The sequence below is a fragment of the Saimiri boliviensis genome, chromosome 3 (assembly GCF_048565385.1).
Source record: "Saimiri boliviensis isolate mSaiBol1 chromosome 3, mSaiBol1.pri, whole genome shotgun sequence".
Classification (NCBI taxonomy): domain Eukaryota; kingdom Metazoa; phylum Chordata; class Mammalia; order Primates; family Cebidae; genus Saimiri; species Saimiri boliviensis.
Genome location: NC_133451.1, coordinates 3,382,833 through 3,405,433, shown reverse-complemented (window position 1 = coordinate 3,405,433; position 22,601 = coordinate 3,382,833). Strand labels below are relative to the sequence as shown.

The window sequence follows — 22,601 nt, the reverse complement described above, 5'->3', positions numbered from 1 at the left end:
ACTGCCTCCTTCTCAAGGATTCACAGATGCTGACTGGATGTCTGCTGTATGGCAAGCTGTGTTCTAGCAGCTGGATCCCAGGCCTGGTTTTACCTAGCCCAGTGTGGTGGTTCACGGCGTGGTTCCAGAACTACACTGCCTGGATCTGAGTCAGAGCTCTGCTCCTTCCTTGCTGGGCAAGACACTCCACCCCTCTGTAAAACCACAGTAAACAGTGCCCTGACTTCACAGGGATAGCATGAGAACTCCCCTCCTTAGCAAGTAACTTAGGAGTTACTTAACTTTCCTATAAAACTGGGATAATAACTATGAATAGATGCTGACATGACAGGAGTATGGTGACAAACAGTGCCAGCCACGTCGCAGGCATCCAATAACATTGTCTGACTAAGTGGATCGCTTGTCCAAGTAACAGCTAGCAAGAGACCACAGGCTGAAAGGTATATAAACTGACATTATAACGCATAATTCATCAAATATATTCTTCCTTGAAAAATGGAAATATAACTCTATAATCCCTACTGAGCTTGTCATCTAAAATTCTGGTCCTATACTCTCTCTCAAAGAAAATCCTTCCTATTAATTTGATATTGGTCCTTCCAGTATTTTTTATACTTTTACCAACATCCATATGCTCACATAGAAATCCTGTTTTGTTTAGGAAAGCCACTCATGTTAGCTCACTGAACTCTTGTCAGTTTTCAAAGCTGGGCCTGGCCATGAGATATGCTTTCAGTTTTGTATAATAGTTAATCATATTATTTGCACATGGTGATTATTTATCTTTCTTCTTCCCAAGTTTTAATACTTTTTTTCTTGTCATGTAGTGCTGGCCAGAATCTACAATACAATGTTAAACAGTCACTGAGACAAAGAACAACCTTGCCTATTCCTGGCTCTAATGGGATTCTTCTAATATATATGCTGTTATTGATAGTTTAATACTATCATTAATAGTATGTATGCTATAATTAATGTATTCTATTAATGTAGAATTATATTATACTTAATGTATTCCATTAAGTATAACTTTAAAAAAAATGAGCGCTTTTTATCAGTAATTCTGTTAGATGCTCCTTTGGCCTCTAGTGTGGTAATAAATAATATGATTTTCCTCCTTTAATCTATTAATTTAACACAATCTGTTATTTTATTCACCAATGTATCCCCAGTTTCTAGAAGAGTTGTTTGAAGTGAGAGCCCCCCAAAAATCACTGTTGAATGAACAGTGGCATGAATGGAAAATTCCCTAATGGTGAACTATCTTTGCATTTCTTGTGTAAACCAAACTTCTCAAGGATGCATTTAAAAATGCTACTGGATTTGATTTGCTAATATTTTATTTAGGAACTTCTATTTTTACTCATAAGTGAAACTGGCCAATAACTTAAGTTTTCTGTGCCATCTTTCTCCAGTGTTGGTATTAGGAATATACCAGCCTTGTAAATTGAGTTGAGAAGCTTCTCATCTTCGATGTCCTGTGAGGAGATAATATGAAGTTGGAAATGTTTGTTGCCCTCCTTGTGGAAGATCATTCAGGCCCTGCATACTGACGTCAGGCTGGGCCATGTGTTGTGCTTTGGCCAATGAATGTGAAACAGTATGGCTAGGTGCCATGACCTGTTTCTCCCTGCTGTCTTTTCCCTCTGCCACAAGGCCTGCAGTGCCCCATTTAGCAACCGTTCCAACAGCCTGGCTCCTGGAGGAAAACGCTTAGAAGAAAAACAAAGCCAAACTGCAGTGGGCGTGTCATGTAGTGTAAGAAATCAGCTTTTGCCTTGTTAAATCCATCAGGATTTTTGGTGTTGTTATTGCAACATTACTTAGCCTAAGCTGACCGACTAATATACTCACCTGTATATTGGTTTGGGCATGGTGCCTTATGGGGGGGTGGGTTAGATCTTTGAATTCCAAATCATTTTTGCCTATGTTGATATATCCAATCAGTTTCTACTTCTTAGGCCAACTTTAATCACTTTATTTTCCTAAAGGTTGTCTGGTTAATCTGGGTATGTACAGTATAAAGTGGCTAATGAAATTGTCCTATAGTGTTACTTCTTAGTCTCTAACTGTACTGAGGACCTGTTTGTCATTCTTCAGTGTTATCTTTGTCCTCTTCCTCTTTTTCTTATTTTGTAGAGACAGCATTTTGCCATGTTACCCAGGCTGGTCTCAAGTTCCTGGGTTCAAGCAATCCTCCTGCGTCAGCTTCCCAAAGTGCTGAGACTACAGGCATAAGCCACTGTGCCTGACTTCCCTCTTTTTCTTGATTATACGTTTGATCATACTTTTAGTTATATACTGTTTGTTTTCTATTTTGATAATTTCTACTTTTATCTTCATTTCCTTAGTCTTAATTTGCATTTCTTTCTTTTCTTCTCTATTTTCTTATGTTGAAAATTTATTTCCTATATTTTCAAACATTTTTTCTAATATATACATTCAATGCTAAAATTTTTTCGCTAAAAATCACTTTGGCTATATTCTACTGGTGTTGATGTGTAGTACTAGAATTGCAAATGGTTATGGTTCTAAATTATATGAGAATTTCCATTTTAATTTCTTCCTTGACCCATGGATTGTTTAGAAGTATGGTTTTAAACTTTCAAATGTATTAATTCTTTTTTGTTATCATCTTATGATTGACTTCTATTCAATTACACTGCTGTCAGGAGATATTCTCTTATGCTATCATTTTTTTTAATTTGTAGCAACTGCATGTGCAGCATACAGCATGCCACAACTTTAGTAAATGTTCCATGTACTTTTGAAAAAAAGTGTATTTTCTGTTGGGTACAAAGCGCTCTGTGTGTCTGTTAGATTTCATTTGTTCATTTTTCCCTTCACATACTTTGTCATTTTACTATTTTATTATCAGCCTGATCTCTCAGTTTCTGAAAAAGGCGTGTTACAATCCCCCCTCGGAGTACGTACCCACACTGACACAATGCCGTTTGCTTCTGCTCTGCAAATGGAATGCTACTTTTGGTGCGCCCTGTCTTTCCTGCTCTTTGTCTGATGTGAACATTGTTACGCCAGTCCTCCTTTGTCTTAATACTGCCCGTGACACCTTCTCACCGAGCCGTTTTCAGTCTTCTTTTGTTGCTTATTGTTGTCTGTCTGTTTTGAGAAGGGGTCAAACTATATTGACCAGGCTGGTCTCGAACTTTTGGCCTGAAGTGAAGTGAGTCTCCTGCCTCAGCTTCCCAAGCATTCCCTATAATCCACAGCTAGGATCACAGGTGTGCACCACCATGCCCAGTTCAACCTTGCTTATTTTAAAACTGTGTTTTCAACAATCGAAGTGGAGAGTTTTTCTCCCCTGATGCTCTTTCTCTTCTGTTGATCTTGTAACCTTCTTCAGGACCTCTTGGGTTCTTTTCTCTACCCAGTCCCTCTAAACAATTTTGTTCATTTCCAGGGGTCAGTTATATTGGAAATGCAATTAAAACAACATTAGTAATACTACGAGTAATGGCGGCTATCATTTATATAACTCCTTATTAAGTACCAGGTATTGTCCTATGTATTTCACATATATTAAATCATGTAATATCCTAAGAACTTTGTAAGATGGGCCCTACTATTATTCCCATTTTACAGATGAGAGAAATGAGACCCACAGCTAAGAAGCAGCAGAATTGGGATGTAAACCTAAATAATTTGGCTCCAGAGGCCATGCTCTGAATTGTTCTATGTCTCACTGCTTCTCAAACCACTTCTCCAGCATCATCTGGTTTCCCACATATCTTATGGGTTTGAGACTCGCCTTTTCTGCACGATCTCTGATGACTCAAGTTTACCAAGGCACTGAATTTCACTGAATCGCTGATGACTCCCAAATTTCTACTTCCAGGCCCAATCACTTTTCTACATTCTGTACTCATTTATCCAACTGTCTACACAATATCTCCACTGGGTTTTGAATAAACATCTCAAAACTCACATAGCCAAAGCAGAACTCTTGGCAATCGCCCCACCGTCTGCTCCTCCCCCCCTTAGTCTTCCCCACCTCTGCAAACGCCGTCATCCTCCGAGCTACCTGAGGCAAAACCCCAATGTTAGCCTTGGGACCCCTCTCGTCTCGTTCCATTGTTCCCCCAACAGACGTGTATACACAGCCACTCTCTCGTGTGTTCCTCACAACCCCCTGGCTTGCATCTCAGCTTTTTCCTGATTCTTCCCATCTTCCCAAACTCATATGAGGGTTAATTCTGACCCATCTTTCAGGTCTCAGCTCTGCTCAGCCACCCTAACCACAGGGTGGGCTCTGACCTGACCACGCACTTGCACGGTTCCTTCTTCTTCTATCGCAGCCAGTGCGGCATCCCACCACAGCCCTCCTCGGCACAGAGGCACACGGGGCCTTCCCACTGGCTTCTCTGATGCAACCAGCTCCTTTTATCAAGTCCTCACAAGGCCTGGTGTGTCCCAGGTGTTCCTTCACCTTCTTTTGAACAGGAGTCTTTCTGAGGGTGACGCATTAGCCTGAAATCATCTCCACTAATGCTGGTGTTAGATACTTATAGAGGTCATTCACCCAGAAGAGATGGTTTTTAAAAAGCAAACCAACCCAGATTTAGTATTTATTCCTGGGGGGAATGACTTCAAGGCTTTGAGAGCAAGAGCGAGTGACTACATAATGAAGATCACATATGTATAATTATAGCAATTAAAAAAAAAAAAACCCAATAGTCAAAATGTCAATGGATGCTTATGGCTTGTGATAACATTTCCAGGAAAAGCATCAACACAGATTCCAGAAGTGCTATGTCTCAACTAGCTTGGACGGAAGTGAAGATGACTCTGGAAAGCTGCCAGTGACTTGAAAATTGCCTCCAAAATATATAAGGAAATTCAAGGGCCAGGAATAACCAAGGCAATCTTAAAGACAAGCAAAGTGAAGACTATAGCACTAGAAAGCCAAGTGCCAGGGATGATAATTATGACATTAAGTCTTGATCCAATGATAGACAAACAGACCAATGGAACAGAATACAGAGGCCATAAACAGACCCACAAATATGTGATTACCTGATACAGATGCTGCTTCAAGTTAGAGGGAAGGATCATCTTTTCATTACATGGAGCTGGGACAACTGAATACCACATAGAAAAAAATGAATCTTACCCCTACCTCACACCATACACAAAACATCAATTCCACATGAATCAGAGATTTAAATGTTGAAGATAAAACAAACTAGATTTATCTTCACGGTCTTTGGAAGGGCAAAGCCTGCTCTAAAAGGACATAAGCTTACTCTAAAGGGTAAATTATAAACTGGATTATATTAAGAACTTTCAGTCAGCAAAAGACACCACTAAGAGGATGAACAGGTAAGCTATAGAAGAGGTTAACTGCATACGTAAATCCAGCATAAACATATAAATCCAAAACACGAGGTATATCTAATACAGCCAGCCCTCCACACCCACAGTGCTGCATCCACAGATTCAACCGTGTAGGGAAAATATCTGGAAAAAAAATTAAAAATAACAATACAACAAAAATACAAATAATACAGTATAACAACTATTTACACAGCATTTACATGGTATTAGCTGTTATCAGTAATCTAGAAAAGATTTAAAGTATGCAGGAGGGTGTGCGTAGGTTATATGCAAACACTGCACTGTTTTATATCAGGGACTCAAGCATTTGCAGATTTTGGTATCCTCAGGGGGTCTTGGAATCAATTCCCTGCAGATACTAAGGGAAAACTATACATAAATTCACCATAAAATCATTTCCAGAAGATATTTTTAAAATGCTCTATACATCAATAAGAAAAGGCAGATAACCTAACAGAAAAATAAGCAAAAGTCTTGAACAAGCACTTCACAAAATAAGACAGTCAAATGACCAAAAATACATGAAAAGGTGATCAATTCATAGTCATCAGGGGACCAGGAACTAAAACTATTAATACAATCAACATCCCAGGTGTGTGGCTACAGGGAAAGTGTTGAGAGGATGCCGAACACCTAGAATTCCGGTCAATGCGGACACTGTAAAACTGTTTGGAGACTGGCAGTATTTACTATCAGAGCAGAAATGTATGGAGATGTCTACGTAAAAGACCTATACAAGTGTGTTATATGGCACAGTCTGTAATGGCCGAAAGTCGGAACCAATCGATGACATCGAGAGAAGAATGGAGGAACAATGCTGTATTTGCAGCATTGACAGTCCACAGCAAGGAGAGTAAACAGCTCCTGATACACACACAGGTGCAAAACGCACCATCCTATGATAAATAAAGGAAGCTAGATGCTAAAGAGCATACACTGCATCTTTTTTTTCGAGACAAAGTCTCACTCTGTTACCCAGGCTGGAGCTCACTGGCGCGATCTCACTGCATTCTCCGCCTACTGCAACCATCGCCTACCAGGTTCAAGAGATTCTCCTGCCTCAGCTACCCTAGTAGCTGGGATTACAGGTGTGCGCCACCACATCTGGCTAATTTTTTTTTTGTATTTTTGGTAGAGATGGAGTTTTGCTGTGTTGTCCAGGCTGGTCTTGAACTCCTGGCCTCAGGGGATCCACCTGTCTCAGTCTCCCAAAGTGCTGGGATTACAGGTGTGAACCAACGCACCCTGTCAGTCTTTTTTTTTTTTTTTTTTTTTTTTTTTTAAGTTTGAAAACAGGCAACAGCAGTCAGGTGAGTGGTCCCTTCTGGGGCTGGTGACTGAGGACCTGCAGGGGTGCCTGGGATGCTGGTGATGTTTTGTCTCTCAGTCTGAGTGCTGATAACACAGATGTGTTCATTCTGTGAAAATCTCTCCAACTGTGCATTTGATGCACTTTTCAGTAAGTAATTTTTCATTAAAGTTTTCATTACTTGAAAAATGATTGCAACAAAAATGCATCTGAAGGGTTTAAATAAAATAATGTCATGAAATGTGAGCAGAATAGAGTCACCTTTCTACATCAGTATCATTGAATATAAAATGAAATTTTGCATAATGAAATAAATTGCGTATTCTCATTAGATATTTGTTATCTACATTCCTTTCTAGATTTGTTATTTACATTTCATATATTCAGCCTAGCATGGTAGCTCATGCCTGTAATCCCAGCACTTTGGAAGGCCAAGATGAGCCTATCCCCTGAGGTCAGGAGTTCAAGACCAGCCTGGCCAACATGGTGAAACGCTGCCTGTACTAAAAATACAAAAATTAGCCAGGTGTGGTTGTGTACACCTGCAATTCCAGCTACTTGAGAGACTGAGGCACAAGAATCACTTAAACCCAAGAGGCAGAGGTTGTAGTGAGTTGAGATTGTGCCACTGCATTCCCGCCTGGGCAACAGAGCGAGACTCCATCTCAAAAAAAAAAAAAAAGATGCACTGAAGGAGCAGAAAGATGAAATGCCACGGAAGGGCACCAAGTTCAGAGTGATGCCGGCAGGAAGGGTCAGTCGCAGGTGCTCTGGGGGCCAGGCAGAGGCTTGGTCTCTGCACCTCACACGGGGAGCCAGCCAGGCCGAGTCCAACCTGGGCTAGGCACCTTCCTCCCCAAATTCCAGCCATTTCCCCACAGTGCATCCTTATTCTTAAAGATACATCATCACTGGCATCAGCGACTTGAGCTTGATTAATATGAACTGACTCAAATGAATGTCATTTTAAAGCTGAGAAAACAGTAAATTCTGCCAGGATTCTCAGATCTGGCACTTTTGACACTTTAAAACATTTGTGTAAAGGCTTATCATCATCACAGACCCATGACAATGACCAGAGATTTGCGGTTAGTAGAACACTACAAGGAGGATTATGGCCAGCTCTCAGAGCACGCTCATTCACCTGAGGACCCAATTCCTTCCTGACCAATGAGTAAGCTATTCAAAGCCCCAGGGGGTGAGCCCCACAGACAAGGAACAAACACACAGACGCAGCCGACCTAAATCACACACACAGGCAGCGAGATGGACCTGGCCAATCCCTGTGCTCCTGGCCACATCCCTGTCCAGGTCCCTGAGTTTCCAGGAACAGACAGCAGTGGCAACAGCCCCGCACTGGGTGGCGGGCAAGGGCAAGGGTGGTACCCACTACGAGGGTCAGAACCTGGCCCCTACTCAGGGACCAAACTCAAAGCCTTGCAGGCAGCCTTCCCTCCCAGGATCCCAGCTATCACTGTTGACAGGAGCCACATGGCACCCACCTGACGGGGCTGCAGCAGGGATCAGACGAATTAAAAGATGTGGTGCGCCTGGCCACGCACTGCTCAGAAAATGCCGCCACCACCACCAATCCCGGGAGAGCCACTGAATCAGATGCACTCAGGCCCCTGGTGCCTCTCTGCAGACTAGGAGTCCCTCCAAGGAGGCAAGCTAACCCAAATTTTCTCCTATCAACCAAGGGACCCTTGTCGGGGCCCTGCTCTGTTTCCTGGAGGTGGTTGAGTGGGGCTGGTGGAGCTGCTGAAGATGAGCAGGGCTGAGCATCCGAAGCTCCAGAAGGCAGAGCTCGGCTGTGACCCCTGACAGCCACAAAAGATTGACACCTGCCTTACACAGGGCAACACTCCATGATTTCATCTCACAACCTAATTCCGACGCTCTGACTTTTTAGAGCTGAACACTTGATGAAGTCCGCCAGAATCTTACAGAAACGAGAAGGTGATTGACGCTTACTGGGACCAGGCTGAGGCGTTTGCTCCTTCACTGGTTGTTTCCCATGCCCAGTACAGTGCTGGCCTCAGATGCTCCAGGGACGGGCCTGGGGAAAGGAGGCCCTGCTCTTTCTGGGTTGTGAGGCAACTTCTGAGAAATCAGTGAAGCTCTCTGTGCAAGGTGCCGCCATAACCTGAGTTTTGTTCTGAACTTTCTAGACTACATCCGCAAGTAAGGTGGCTGGAACTGCCGGTGCAGGAGAGAGCTAGCAGGGAGAGCGTCCAGAGACCTCACAGGAGCCTCCGTCTGTGGCTGAGTCCTAAGCTGTGCATGCGCAGCGAGACCCCATGAGGTAGGCAAAGATTAGCCGGGGGCTGCAGCCGGAACAGCTGCCAGAACTCACACAGGGTCGGGAGGTTTCCGAGTTCCAGCCGGTTCTGGGTGAATCCCCAGCTTTCAGAGGCGTCCCCACATGTAGCTTAACAAACCTCTGTATTTTTTAAAGGAAGACAACAAAACACAGCGCTCAGTCAAGAACTGCCAGACAAATGAATACTCAGAAAAATGTGCTCCATAACCAGGAGAAAAGTCAGTCAATAAAGGGACCCTGAAAGACAGAGATGATAGCATTGGCATCTAAGGGCTTTACAGGTCTTACAAATACACCAACATTTTTGGGGTTTTTGTTTTGTTTTGTTTTTGAGACAGAGTCTCACTCTGTCCCCCAGGCTAGAGCGCAGTGGCACAATCTCAGCTCACTGCAACCTCTGCCTCCTAAATTCAAATTATTCTCCTGCCTCAGCCTCCAGAGTAGCTGGGATTACAGGTGCCCACCACCATGCCCAGCTGATTTTTGTATTTTCAGTAGAGTCGGGGTTTCACTATGTTGGCCAGGGTGGTCTCAAACTCCTGATCTCAGATGATCTGCCTGCCTCGATCTCCCAAGTGCTGGGATTACAGGTGTGAGCCACTGCGCCTGGCCAACATGTTTGGGGTTTTAAAGGAAAGAGTAAAGAGAATCAGCAGAGAGAAATGGAAAAAGCGGAAGGAACTGCTAAAGATGAAAACGAGGTCTCTAAAGTGATGGGCTCACTGGCAGGAATTCCATCACTGCGCGGCGTGGGGGAGGCGAGCGGGGTGGGGGAGGGCGGGGGCAGGAATGAGCGGCATATTTGACACTGCAGAGTGCAGATCAGTGATCTTAAGGAAGCAGCGAAAGACACCATGAAACGACAAGCATGCAGGGGCCACAAACCTGAAAATGAAAGGGCCTCCATGACCTGAAGGAACAATCAGGTGGCCTAACATGCTTAGAGTCTCAAAAGCGGGAAGCATGAAAAAATATCTGAACTCCAACAAATCCCAAACACAACAGACACAGAAAAACCAACCCAAGACTCATCAAAATCAAATTGCTGAAAACCAACAACAAGGAGAAACTCTTAAAAGCTTTCTTTGAGGTAGTATCCCAGAGGGGATCGCTTCCCACAGTTTATCTAGCCTGGGAAAGGGGAAGGCTCTTCTAACTCCACAAAACTACACAGGTCCTGTCCCTGAGAAAAGCCCTTGAGCTCTCCCCATGTTCAGAATCTACTTCTAGACATTTTTCTTAAATTATTTTGGCCAATTCGATTTTCAAACCAATCTACATTATGCCTTCTTTCTGCAACTTTATACATAGTCTCCTGAGAGCAAATCTATTAAAGTTTTCAGACGATTTTGAAAGTCCTTAGGCTAAAAGTTTCAGAAGTTTAAAATAATATTAATATAGTAAACTATTAAGATTTACAGAAAAGTGCACAGATCTTGAGAATATGGCTTTGTGGAGTTTCGCAGGCGAATGTGCCCCAGACTGAGAAGCTGAGCAGAGGCAGCCCCCTGGAGCACCCAGGCAGCCCTCTCTGATCCGGCCCCCAAAGCACCCCAGGCAGCCCTGTGTGAAGTGGGCTCCAGACTGCCAAACAGTGCGGACACCACCTCTCACACGTAGGGTTGTATGAGAGGAGTTCTCAAGTTTTGTCTTTTCCCCATAATCTAACTAATAAACTCCCTTGGAGTGGGAAGGGGTCGCACCTGCTCCCAGGTATGGCCTCTGGGGAGGGGATGCAGCCGTCAAGGGCTTCTGTGGTCACCCTAGCCCTGAGTCAGTTCTCAGGCAGAGGCCACCAGGCTCACACACAGTCACTCTGGAAGCTAGGTATAGGGCCACTGGCTTTACTACCGTTCAATTTGTTTGCTTGAAAAAAGAATTTCACAATAATAAAAATTAGTAACAAAAACTCTCTCCAAAATAACGTATAGAATTGGAAAGGAGTAAGTACATCGGAAGGCATCCTGGCAAAAATCAAGTCTCCATGCTTCCAAAACTGAAAATCCAGTCTGACTCCTGTTTACAAATACTAATACAGTGTTCCACACCCTATAAATACACTGTGTTATTCTGAGGATCATTTTTAAGTCCAAAAGCAAACCAAAAGAATGTGACATATTAAAACAAGTAAAAGATTCTGGTTAAAACAACCGCTGCCACAATAGCACACTACATATTAACATTCTGTTTCTGCTATTTAGCAAACATTTTTGGAAAATGTGCAATTAGGCTGTACTGTTTTTCTGATGAGGAAAATGTACATTTATCAACTAATTCGACATTAAGTACCAAGCTACTACTCTGAAGCTTTTTACATTTCCCTTTCTTTTTCAAAATCGTATAGAATACAAATGCATTTGCCGAAAATATTAACAATTATACTTTATACTTTAAAGAGGAATGCAGCTTAAAGTCCCCCAGGTTAATCGAGCAATTACAGTCACCCTCCACCATCAAGCAGCTATTTGTGGCAGCTCCCCAAGCCTGGAACACTCAGTGCATGTTCCCTAACAAAGACAGGCTCAGAAGACTCTCTAAGGCCTGGAGTGGAGCTGAAGACACTATACTAGGAGAGAGAAAGTGACTTGCCCCAGGAGGTCGGCCTGTCGGCTGTGGAGCTGCGGGTGGAGCCGGAATCTTCAGCCATGGCCAGGTCTGCGCTCCGAGGGCCCGCGCAGCCGGTGAGGCACTGGAAGAGCCTGGCGGGTGCGCAGAGCAGCCCAGGAGGGGGCGGCAGCGGGTCCACCCCCCCCCACACCAGTCACCAGGAGTTTCTGCTTTTGTGCTGTTTCTACTCAGTTTGTTTATGTGCTTTTTGAGAAGGTTTCGAGACTAAAAGGAAAATCACTGAAGGCCACTGTCCCCACTCAAGCCTCACCCCTATGCTCTGGCTGATGTCTGCTGAATACCCGATCATTCACTCAACAGACAATTCTTGTGCCAGCCGCTGCGTCGAGCACTGGGACAACCCCAACCTGCCATGTGGAGTCCCACTGGCCAGGGGGACAAAAACACCAACAGAGATGAATAATTAAGATGACGGAAGCTGCCCCCAGCACGGGCAGGAAGTTGACTGTGGCCATCGCTCAGGACAGGGCAGGTGGTCAGGATGGGAAGAGCAAAACTGTGTGGGCCTGAAGCGCCACTGGAGACCAGGGTGGGGTGCAGGATGAGTAGGGGGACAGGGGCTCTGAGCTGGCAGAGGGGCCCAGTGCAGGGGTCAGGCAGATCACTGCTGCTGTAGGGGCAACCGCCAGCATTCAAGAGAAGGGAGCGGGAGGATGGCTGCAGAGACAGGGCCAAGACTCAGATCTGCGTGGAGAACACGCAGCCGAGTGGACAGAGTGGGGTCGGGGCAAAGCTGAGGCACGGGACTTGAGGAAGACATGGGGATGGAGGACAAGGACCGGTGCCTGAGGGAGGACCCCCAGGTGAGGCTGGCGAGAACGGAGTGTTCGTGAAGCAGCTGGAGCACTGGTGTCCCATGGACCTGCCACCGTCCCCAAAGGCAGAGCCATGCGGTTCCCTGGCCTTCCCGCTGGCACAGACGCTGTGAGCAGGAGGAGGTGGGCTCTATGGGAGCCCCCTGAGAGTCTCCACACCCCAACTCCAGAAGGTGCAGTGGTCATAGAAGGAACGTCCAGATCTGAGGCTGCAACAGGTGGAGGGATTCTGGCAGGCCTCTTGGCACAGAGCTTGACCAATGAAGGAAGGCACGAAAACCGGCTTCTGTGAGGTCGTGGCTCCATGCGAAGCCAGACCTGGGGCGTGAGACGTTCCTTTTTCCAGAAGCAACCAGGCATCTTCCTTTCCTCATTTCTTCACAGTGCCCCATCTCCCTCCAGCTCAATATCACCCTTCTTTTGAATAACTTCCCACAGGCATACCATTCCCGGCTAAGGCTCTCTATAATGCTAGAATGTTCTTCCTCCTCTCCAGCCAGAACCCACTCCCTGCCCCCACCCATGGCCCTGCAGTGCCCCCCACGGAGATCGGCCCTAACTCTTCTTTCTGAAGGCACTCTGGCTATCAACGGGCGGCCACTATCAGCCCCTTTCTTCTGAAAAAGTGAAAGATGGCAAAAATAGCATTATCCAACTTCCTTAAAACCAAGCCACAAGACTAAAACTCTACAGTGAGAACCTCAGCTATAAAAGCATGATACATACCACAGAATAAAACCGTGGCACGAACCCAAACTCTTTCACTGGCACAGCTCACTGAACACAAAATATTTCTAAGTGAGTGATTTATTAATCACCCAAACTAGACAGGATGACCAGGTAGAGGCAGCCCAGCTGAGCAGGCTGCTCTCCAAGCCAACTCCTCAGTCCCTCCTCGGAACTTGGGGCACATTCTCCCACAGAAACACTGGGCTGCTGGCCTCCCAGGCCTGCCTCACTGCGCTGAGTCTCCCACTGACCACAGCCTATAAAAAGATCTCTGTGCCAGGTGCAATGGCTCACACCTGTGATCCCAGCACTTTGGGAGGCTGAGGCGGGCGGATCACGAGGTCAAGGGATTGAGACCATCCTGGCCAACACAGTAAAACCCTGTCTCTACTAAAAATACAAAAATTACCTGGGCATGGTGGTGCGTGCCTATATCCCAGCTACCCAGGAGGCAGAGGCTGAAGAATCACCAGAACCCAGGAGGCCGAGGTTTTGGTGAGCCAAGAGAATGCGTCACTGTACTCCAGCCTGGGCAACAGAGGAAGACTCCGTCTCAAAAAAAAAAAAAAAAAAAAGGTCTGTGTATGGAAACACAGCCCAGGCTTTGCTGGGACCCCCAGGCTCCTATCTGCCGTGGAGGAGGCGGATGGTGGTCGGCCCCTCTTTCTGCCTGAGATACCAGAAGGGACGGGAGGGCCTGCAGGCGCTAGAGGTTCCAGGGCTAGAGCAGGGCCTCTCCAGGACCATGGGGTTGGGCGTATGGAGGCCCAGAGCCTGGGGGTGGGTGGGACCCGGGGCCCAGGGGGCCTCTCGGCCAGGGTTTCCCCCTCCCCTGGCCTGAGCCTGGCCACCTCACCTGCAATCTACTGTGACCTGATCGATCTCCTCACTCTGCCGCGGTGCCCTGCGTGTAACAACGGCAGAACGTGACACCTAGAGTTCATGTGCACGTTAAACAAGGTAACTGGTTCTTTTACAAGCAGAAAAGAAACCGAAGATGGAAAAATAATAAAAACACAATCGGTAACTAAATAAACACATCCAGCCTGCCCTGTGCCATTCCTGAGATTCGGGGTGTGCTGATAACAGTGTCTTCTCCCTCCCGTCCCCTCCTCTGTGACTGGTGCACTCCTCGGAGGGACAGGCCGGTCCCAGCGGACCCGGGGCCTGCTGTGGGAAAGAGAAGAGGAGCAGGGGTGAAAAGCCCTTGTGCAGGGGATCTCCACGCAGCCAGGACACACTTCCTCAGAACACACAGAGCCTGCGCGGTGAGGAGCCAGGGGCTCCCCACACCTGGGAAGTGCAGGTTTTTAAACAACTGAAAACAGACACATAATACAACTCTCAGAGGTGCCTGCATCTACTGCTGACAGAAGAAAACTTTTGAAGGCAAATAAAACTTATTATATACGAGGAAACGAAACATATTAAGTAAATCTTTCATTTATAAATCGCCTGCAGAAATGAATGTCTTCTGCAGAAAAGAGAAGTGAGAACACAGCAGAAAGAGAAAGCGTGAAGAGAACATTCAGAACACTGTTCACTTTTTCCTGGATTTGGTTCCAGTCCTATTTTTTTTCATTAAGGAATTTTATCCTCCTCCAGCTTAAGACTAATTAAATGACACGATTTTCATTGTACATAAACTAGGAAATACAATTCCTTTTATCCTACAAAATCCATCTCAACCACACGAGCGTCAGGATCCCTCTGGCCTCGGCTTAGGTGACGGTGAGTGCCGTAACCCAAGACAGGCTCCTCCTCACCTGCCCACGGGGCGGCTGGCCCGCGAGGACTCTGAGCTCTGCCTGCCCGCCTGGGGACAGTAGCCCTTTCTGAGGCCGAGGACTGAGGCCAGCAGCTTCAGGACCACAGAAAGTTGAGAGAAACGACCCTTGGTTTCTCTTTAATGCACAAATACGGTGGCCTCAAACCCACCGTCCCCTGGGCAGCTTCTGCGGCACGGCCCATTCCTGGCCCACAGCAACGCCTTGCGCACCTAATCCAGCTCTCAGGGACAGAAGCGAGGTCAAAAGCATGAGGTGACCACAAAACCAACCCGGGCGCCCGCAGACTGTCGTGAGTGTCAGAAGAAAAGGGGAACATGTGGGAGGAACTCTCCTTACTTTGGAGAGTGTTTTAAATCACTGAACTAAAATGGTAAGGATTACATCAGAGAAACCTTCAGTGAAAGAAGACATTCCTGGTTACTTCCTTTTTCAATCAGTCCCATGAAAAGAATTCCTGTGCACAAAATTCTTTAAACCCAGAAAGAAAGTTTTTTATTTCTCTTCTTCCCATACTCTCAATTCATCTGTTATACTTTTCCTGAGAAAATCGTGGGTCTCACCCAAATTTCCTGAATTGCTCAAATTCAGAAAGCACTTTGAAATCTTAACTTGCTGGTTTAAAAGCCGGTTATACAGCAAGGGAAGAGCAAAACCCGTTTGAACTTGTCAGACACAGGGAGGCGGGTGGGTGCACTCCTCACACACACAGTGCTCTGACACACGGCACTCTGGCACACGAGTGTTCAGGGCCACGGCAGTTCGCCTAACAAACAGCTTCCAAAACACATGCCGGGGCACCACAGAAAGCACCCCCCAAGTTAACCCACTAGAACCCTCCCACAAGCAGACAGGGAAAGGCAAACAACTTGTCCTTTCTGAGCACATCAAACGGCAAATGCACTTTCACAAATTGAAAACTTCATGAAAAATAAAAAATATATACATCAGAAATCGTGACTTACCTCCATCAGACACAGTTGCAGACTGAAAGAAAAGAGAGAGAGACATGAGTTAATTAAGCCTCATGACAAAACTCCGGGAACCAAAATGTCCATCTGAGGAACACAACGGGCAGACTCTGGGAGTTTCTGAGGCACTCCTCAGGTGGAGGTGTCCCGGGAAAGCCAGACGGCCCAGTGAGTCAAGAGTCATGGCTCCCACTCCGCCCAGACTGGGTGACACCCAACAAGAGGAAGTCATCCTTTTCATTTGAAAGGAACAGATCCCAGCATGTCTGACAGTACAGTCTCAGTAACAGCATCAATGAAAACAGCTTCACAAACTTCAGTAGCACCATGCCCTGGAAGTGACACACACATCAGGGCAGCCACCAACAGCCCACTCAGTGCCTGTGAGCCGGGATGCCACCCAGTGCCACACTTGCCACTCCTCATGCTCTCCAGCATGACCGCCCTCCCATGGGGTGGAACCAGGGCCTAGAGAGGTGCAATGACCACTGGGGGTAGTGGCAGAGGAGTCAAGCCCAGAGCCAAGCCCCAGACCTGGTGCCCACCTAGCCCAGGCAGGACAGCACGAGAGCGGCCACCAGCAGGTGGGTTGGAGAGAAGCTTCTGAGGAAGGGGCTTGGAAGAGTGGAAGGGGTTGGAGGAGAGCAAGGTAGCTGACTCAAAGATGCCAGGGACAAGAACAAACAAGTCAAGTCGTGCAGGAGGGGTGGCAGGCGGTACCGGAAGGCCAGTGTGACCAGGAGGAGGTCGAGAGCTTGAGGCAGTTGGCTGAGCCAGGAGGAAGCCGCAAAGAACAGGAAGTCACAGTGGCCCTGACGGAAGCCCTGAGCAGGACGACCTGGCACTGCACTGGCAGGAGGGGCCCAGGGCAGAGAGCCATCAGGCAGGTATGGGACAAGCCTGGGACTGAGCCCAGGAGGGAGAGGAATCAGAAGCGGTGGGCTCGCTGGGGACACAGATGCCAGGAAGCGAGAGAATCTGAGCAGAATGGAGCAGCTCTGCCCCTCCAACCCCAGAGGCTGGACAAACCCATGCTTGATCCAATCCCTGGAGCAGACACTCTGCTGTCACTAAGCAGGAACCCCCTCCCTTGGGGGCCTCTTGGACGGCCTAGCAAGGACCCACTCCTGTCCTGCTGTCTGCCAAGGTGAGGACTGCTGGGGTCAGGGAGCAAACAAGAAGGCCCTACTGTGATGGGCAACCTGGTTCCTCCTGGCTACCCCCAAGAAGTGGAGGTCACTGGGGCTTCGAGACCCCCAGGCCAAAATCCAAACAAATGAGGCCCAGAGGAACCTCCCAAGTGGGAAGGGACCAAGGAAAAGAGCCAGGGCTTCCAGCTGCTGCCCCTGACACGGCCCTCCACAAGCACTGTGTGAGTTTTAACACGAGTGGCATGCCCACTGGAATTCTGCACTTCCTGTCTGACCACCCCATGCTCGGTGCAAGGCCCCAGCCCTGCCTCCCGGCCTGCCACCGAGAGCAACTCTGCCCCCACACAGCCTGGGCATCCAGGGTCCACTGCCAGCCCTGGCCTGGCAACCTATACCAGCTATGCATCCTTCTCCCCGCAGAGTCTGTCCCCTGGCACCCAAAGGATGCCCCTTGACAGGCACTGTGTGAAACCAGCAGGGCCAGCTTCAGAGGGTCTTGCCACCCCGACCCACTTCCCAGTAGTGAAGACACACGGTGGCCTGCATCCACTTCTTCACTTTCCTCTCACCGGCCAGGAAGGGGAAAGAGCATACATCCTTCAAGCCAGCATGTGGCCCTCTGCCCTCAGCCACAGGGACTGGTTTTTAACGGAGGCTGTGGGGCAGCCACGTCACAGGTGCTGACACGCACACTTTGGAAAGCTGTCATTCCTTCCATGCCCACAATAAATCATCCACAGTCATGTTGCAATGTAAATAATATCACAGGCAGGCTGAGTGCAGTGGCCCATGCCTGTAATCCCAGCACTTTGGGAGGCCGAGGTAAGTGGATCACCTGAGGTCAGGAGTTCAAGACCAGCCTGGCCAACAAGATGACACCCCATCTCTACTAAAAATATAAAAATTAGCCAGGTGTGGGGGCAGGTGCCTATAATCCCAGCTACTCAGGAGGCTGAGGCAGGAGAATCGCTTCAACCCGGGAGGCAGAGGTTGCAGTGAGCCGAGATCATGCCACTGCACTCTAGCCTGGGTGACAGAGTGAGACTCTGTCTCAAAATAAATAAATAGTATCACAGGCAAACTATACCCTTGAGATTATGAGAAGAAAATCCACAAGGCGTACACAAAATCAGAAATGTTGCCAATAATATCTGAAAGCTAAATCATAAAACGTAAACTTCATAAATATGAAGGAGGTGATTCACTTCAAGTCACACTCATGATTAAAACTCAATTCTCAGATCTGGCAGGCTGAACAACCGCGCTAGAAAACCTCTACATACACAGCATTGACGCCTCCCAAATCAGCAGCCACTCGAAAACCAGAAGAGAGGGTGTCCCAGAGGTCAAACAGACTGAAGGATAAGGTGTCCGGGGGGCGTGTGATGCCCACTGAGAGGCCAAGGAAGGGGGGTACAGGCCAGCGCTGCTCCTGTGATGGGTGCAGGCTGGGGGCACGCAGGGCTGGCCCAGAGCCTCTGGGAGGCTCCAAGACAGTGCCACCAGTACAGGCAGAGTGTCGAGCTCTTTTAAAAGTAAACTTTATCTTTTCAAACACTTTTAAATTTATACAAAAATTTGCTTTAAAGACAGTACAAAGATAAACATGCTTTTTTTTCACGGTCTCACTCTGCCAACCAGGATGGAGTACAGTAGCAAAATCACGGCTCTCTGCAGCCTCAACTTCCTGGGTTTGAGCAATCCTCCATGTCAGCCTCCTAAGTAGCTGGGCTCCAGGCATTTGCCAACGTGCTTGGCTAATTCGTGTATTTTTTGTAGAGATGGGGTCTCACTATGTTGCCCAGGCTGGTCTTGAATTCCTGGGCTCATGTAATCCTCCCACCTTGGCCTCCCAAAGTACTAAGATGACAGGTATGAGCCTCCATGCCCTAGCAAACATGCCTTCTAATATACTGCTACTCTGGAAAGAGGAAAGGGGAATCCCTGAAATGAGAAGAGGAAGAAATAGAAGGAGGGCAGTTAGAAAATGTCAATGCCACCAGAGACCCTCCATCCAGCTCAGCCATAGCCCTCAGGGAGTAGTGTTGTCCTGGGTGCCACACTCCTGGAAGCCACACATATTAATGCAAATCCTTCCAGGAAGAAAACAGGGTCCCTCAGGAGTTGCAAAAAGTGAGCCCACTCAAATATGAGGGCACTATAAAAACCAGGGAGAAGCCCAGCAAGAGTGGGTGTCAGCACAGACAACAAGGGACAGAGTCTCACACCGGAACGATCTAGTGGAGAGTGCTGAATCCCTCTCTGTGAGGCTGTGGAGAAACAAAGGCTGCAGCAGAACACGAGCATGGTGCAAATTGGAGAAAGAACCACATGAAACGTCTGGCAGTAAAACACAACAGGTGCAGTTAAAGATTCAATAGGAAACCACACAGAGATTAGGCAGTTGAAGAGAGAATCTGGGAACTGGAAGATGGAACCAAAAACAATCACATTGACCACAGCACAGAGGGATGGGCAGAGAAGAAAAGGAGGAGTAAGAGAGAGCAGCAGAGAACTCAACGGCGGTCTCCCTCAGGATCGGAGGTTCAGAAACGACCGTAGCGAACTCCTGAAGAGTCACCTACAAATGGTGCCGGGAGCAGGACTAATGCAAGCCGGGAGACTTTTCAGCAGATCCTGTGATGTCGATCTCCCAAGGTGGTCACAGGACTCGAGACACCCGCCACAGTGGCTCAGCACAGCATCTAGCTGGCACTCGCTGGAGATTTAATTTACTAATCATCCCTGCCACTTCCGCCTGTGCTCAGGGAGGGCGCTGAGGAGAAAGCAGAGTGACCGCGGGCTTGTCTCAGCATCAGGAAGGGGAGGGAAGCAGAGGGCACCCTGCAGCTCCTTTCTTCATTTCGAAGAGGGACAGTATATCTCTGACAAGAACTTTTAGAAGTTATGTCATCAACGTATGTGGAAGAAATGCAAAATGAATTCATAGTATAATCACAAATATGTAAATTTTTCTTTAAAACATAAGATCTGTGAAAACATATTCTCAAATACTAAAAAAACATTATTAGCCACAAAGAAACAGCATCCAAAGCTAATGGCAGTCAACTGCCCTTGAATGGTGAGGTTATGACTCTTTTTTGACAGATAAAACTTTGTGGTGTACAACGGGCGAAGGTGCCGGTGCTGGCAGGGAAGCCTCTGGCTGTCACATGCAGGTGGCTGGACCTCAGTTTACACAGTGCACAGATCTCTCGCTCCCAGGTATATTCATTAACAAAAGCAGTAAAATGTATGGTAATTATAAATGATCTCTTTGCAAATTACATAATCTTGTCAGGAAAAGTCAAAACCAATTTCTCTGAAAGTATGAAAACTTGAAGAGGACAGGAGTTGGATGCCCCGGTGATATGACTTGGCTGTGTCCCTACCCATATCTCATCTTGTAGTTTCCATAATCCCATGTCGTGGAAGGGTCCTGGTGGGAGGTAACCGAATCATAGAGGTGGTTACCCTCATGCTGTTCTTGTGACAGTGAGTGAGTTCTCGAAAGATCTGATGGTTTTGTAAGGGGCTTTTCCCTCTTTTGCTTGGCACTTCTGTCTCTTGCCACCATGTGAAGAAGGACGTGTTTGCTTCCCTTTTTGCCATGATTGTAAGTTCCCTGAGGCCTCCCCAGATATGCGGAACCAAGTCAATTAAACCCCTTTCCTTTAAAAATTACCCAGTCTCAGGTATTTCTTCATAGCAGTGTGAGAACACACTAATACAGTACCAGAAGTGGGGTGCTGCTGTAAAGATAACAGAAAATGTGGAAGTGACTTTGGAACTGGGTAACAGGCAGAAGTGGGAACCGTCTAGAGGGCTCAGAAGAAGACGGGAAAATATGGGAAACTTTTGAACTTTCTAGAGACTTGGAGCGTTCAGAAGACAGAAATATGTGTGAAAGTGTGGAACGTCCTGGAGACCTGTTAAATGGCTTTGACCAAAATGCCGATAGCGACACGGGTAACGAAGTCCAGGCTGAGGTGGTCTTAGATGGAGATGAGGAACTTGTTGGGAACTGAAGGAAAGAGCACTCTTGCTATGCTTTAGCAAAGAGACGGCTGGCACTTTGCCCCTGGCCTGGAGATCTGTGCAACTTTGAACTTGAGAGAGATGATTTAGGGTATCTGGTGGAAGAAACTTCTAAGCAGCAACGCGTTCAAGAGGAAGCAGAGCATAAAAATTTGGAAAATTTGCAGGCTGACAATGTGATAGAAAAGAAAAAAAATTCTGGGGAGAAACTCAAGCTGGCTGCAGAAATTTGTATAAGTAACAAGGAACCAAATGTTAATCACCAAGACCATGGTGAAAATGTCTCCAGGGCATGTCACAGACCTTTGGGGCAGCCCCTGCCATCATAGGTCTGGAGGTCTAGGAGGGAAAAATGGATTCCTGGGTGGGGACCAGGGCCACCCTACTCTATGCAGCCCCAGGACCTGGTGCCCTGAACCCCAGCTGCTTCAGCTCCAGCCATGGCTAAAAGGGGCTAAGTTATAGCTCAGGCCATTGCTTCAGAAGATGAAAGTCTCAAGTTTTGGCAGCTTACATGTGGTACTGGGCACAAAAGTCAAGAACTGAGGTTTGGGAACCTCTGCCTAGATTTCCAAGGATGCGCTGAAGAGCCTGGATGTCCAGGCAAATGTTTGCTACAGGACTGGGGGCCTCGTGGAGAACCTCTGCTTGGGCAGTGTGAAAGGGAGACGAGGGTCGGAGTCCCCCAGAGTCCCCCCAGAGTCCCCCCAGAGTCCCCACTGGGACACTGTCCAGTGGAGCTGCGAGGAGAGGGCCATCCTCCTCCAGACTCCGGAATGGGAGATCCACCGAGAGGTTGCGCCATGCATCTGGAAAAGCCACAGACACTCAATACCAGCCCATGAAAACAGCTGGGAGGGGAGGTGGACCCGGCAAAGCCACAGGGGCAGAACTGCCCGCGGCTGTTGGAGCCCACCTCTTGCATCAGCATGCCCTGGATGTGGGACATGGAGTCAAAGGAGATCATTTTGGTATGATGACTGCCCTACTGGATTTTGGACTTGCATGGAGCCTGCAGCTCCTCTGTTATGGTCAGTTTCTCCCATTTGGCATGGGAGTATTTACCCAATGCCTGTCCTCCCATTATATCTTGGAAGTAATTAACATGCTTTTGGTTTTACAGGCACCAGGCAGAAGGGACTTGCCTTGTCTCAGATGAGACTTTGAGACTTGAACTTTTGAGTTAATGCTAGAATGAGTTAAGACTTTGGGTGGACAGTTGGAAGGGCATGACTGTTTTGAAATGTGAGGGCATGAGATCTGGGAGGGGCCGGGGTGGAGTGATACAGTTTGGCTATATCGCCACCCAAATCTCATCTTGAATTGTAGTTCCCATAATCCCCACATGTCATAGGAGGGACTCAGTGGGAGGTAACTGAATAATGGGAGCAGTTGCCCCCTTGTGATAGTGAGTTCTCACAAGATCTGATGGTTTTATAAGGGCCTTTCTCACTTTTGCTGAGTACTTCTTTCTCCTGCTGCCATGTGAAGAAGG

The 22,601-nt window shown here is 47.3% G+C and overlaps 1 protein-coding gene across 4 annotated transcripts in view; it reads right to left on the bottom strand.

Annotated features, from left to right (window-relative positions):
- Positions 1 to 22,601, bottom strand: part of RGS12 (regulator of G protein signaling 12) — a 160,771-nt gene that overhangs the window by 37,562 nt on the left and 100,608 nt on the right. For all 4 annotated transcript variants that reach the window (XM_039468199.2, XM_074395815.1, XM_039468200.2 and 1 more), the window contains one exon: positions 15,912 to 15,933. In XM_039468199.2, the coding sequence (XP_039324133.1) occupies positions 15,912 to 15,933 (22 nt within the window). The remainder of the gene's footprint in view (positions 1 to 15,911; positions 15,934 to 22,601) is intronic.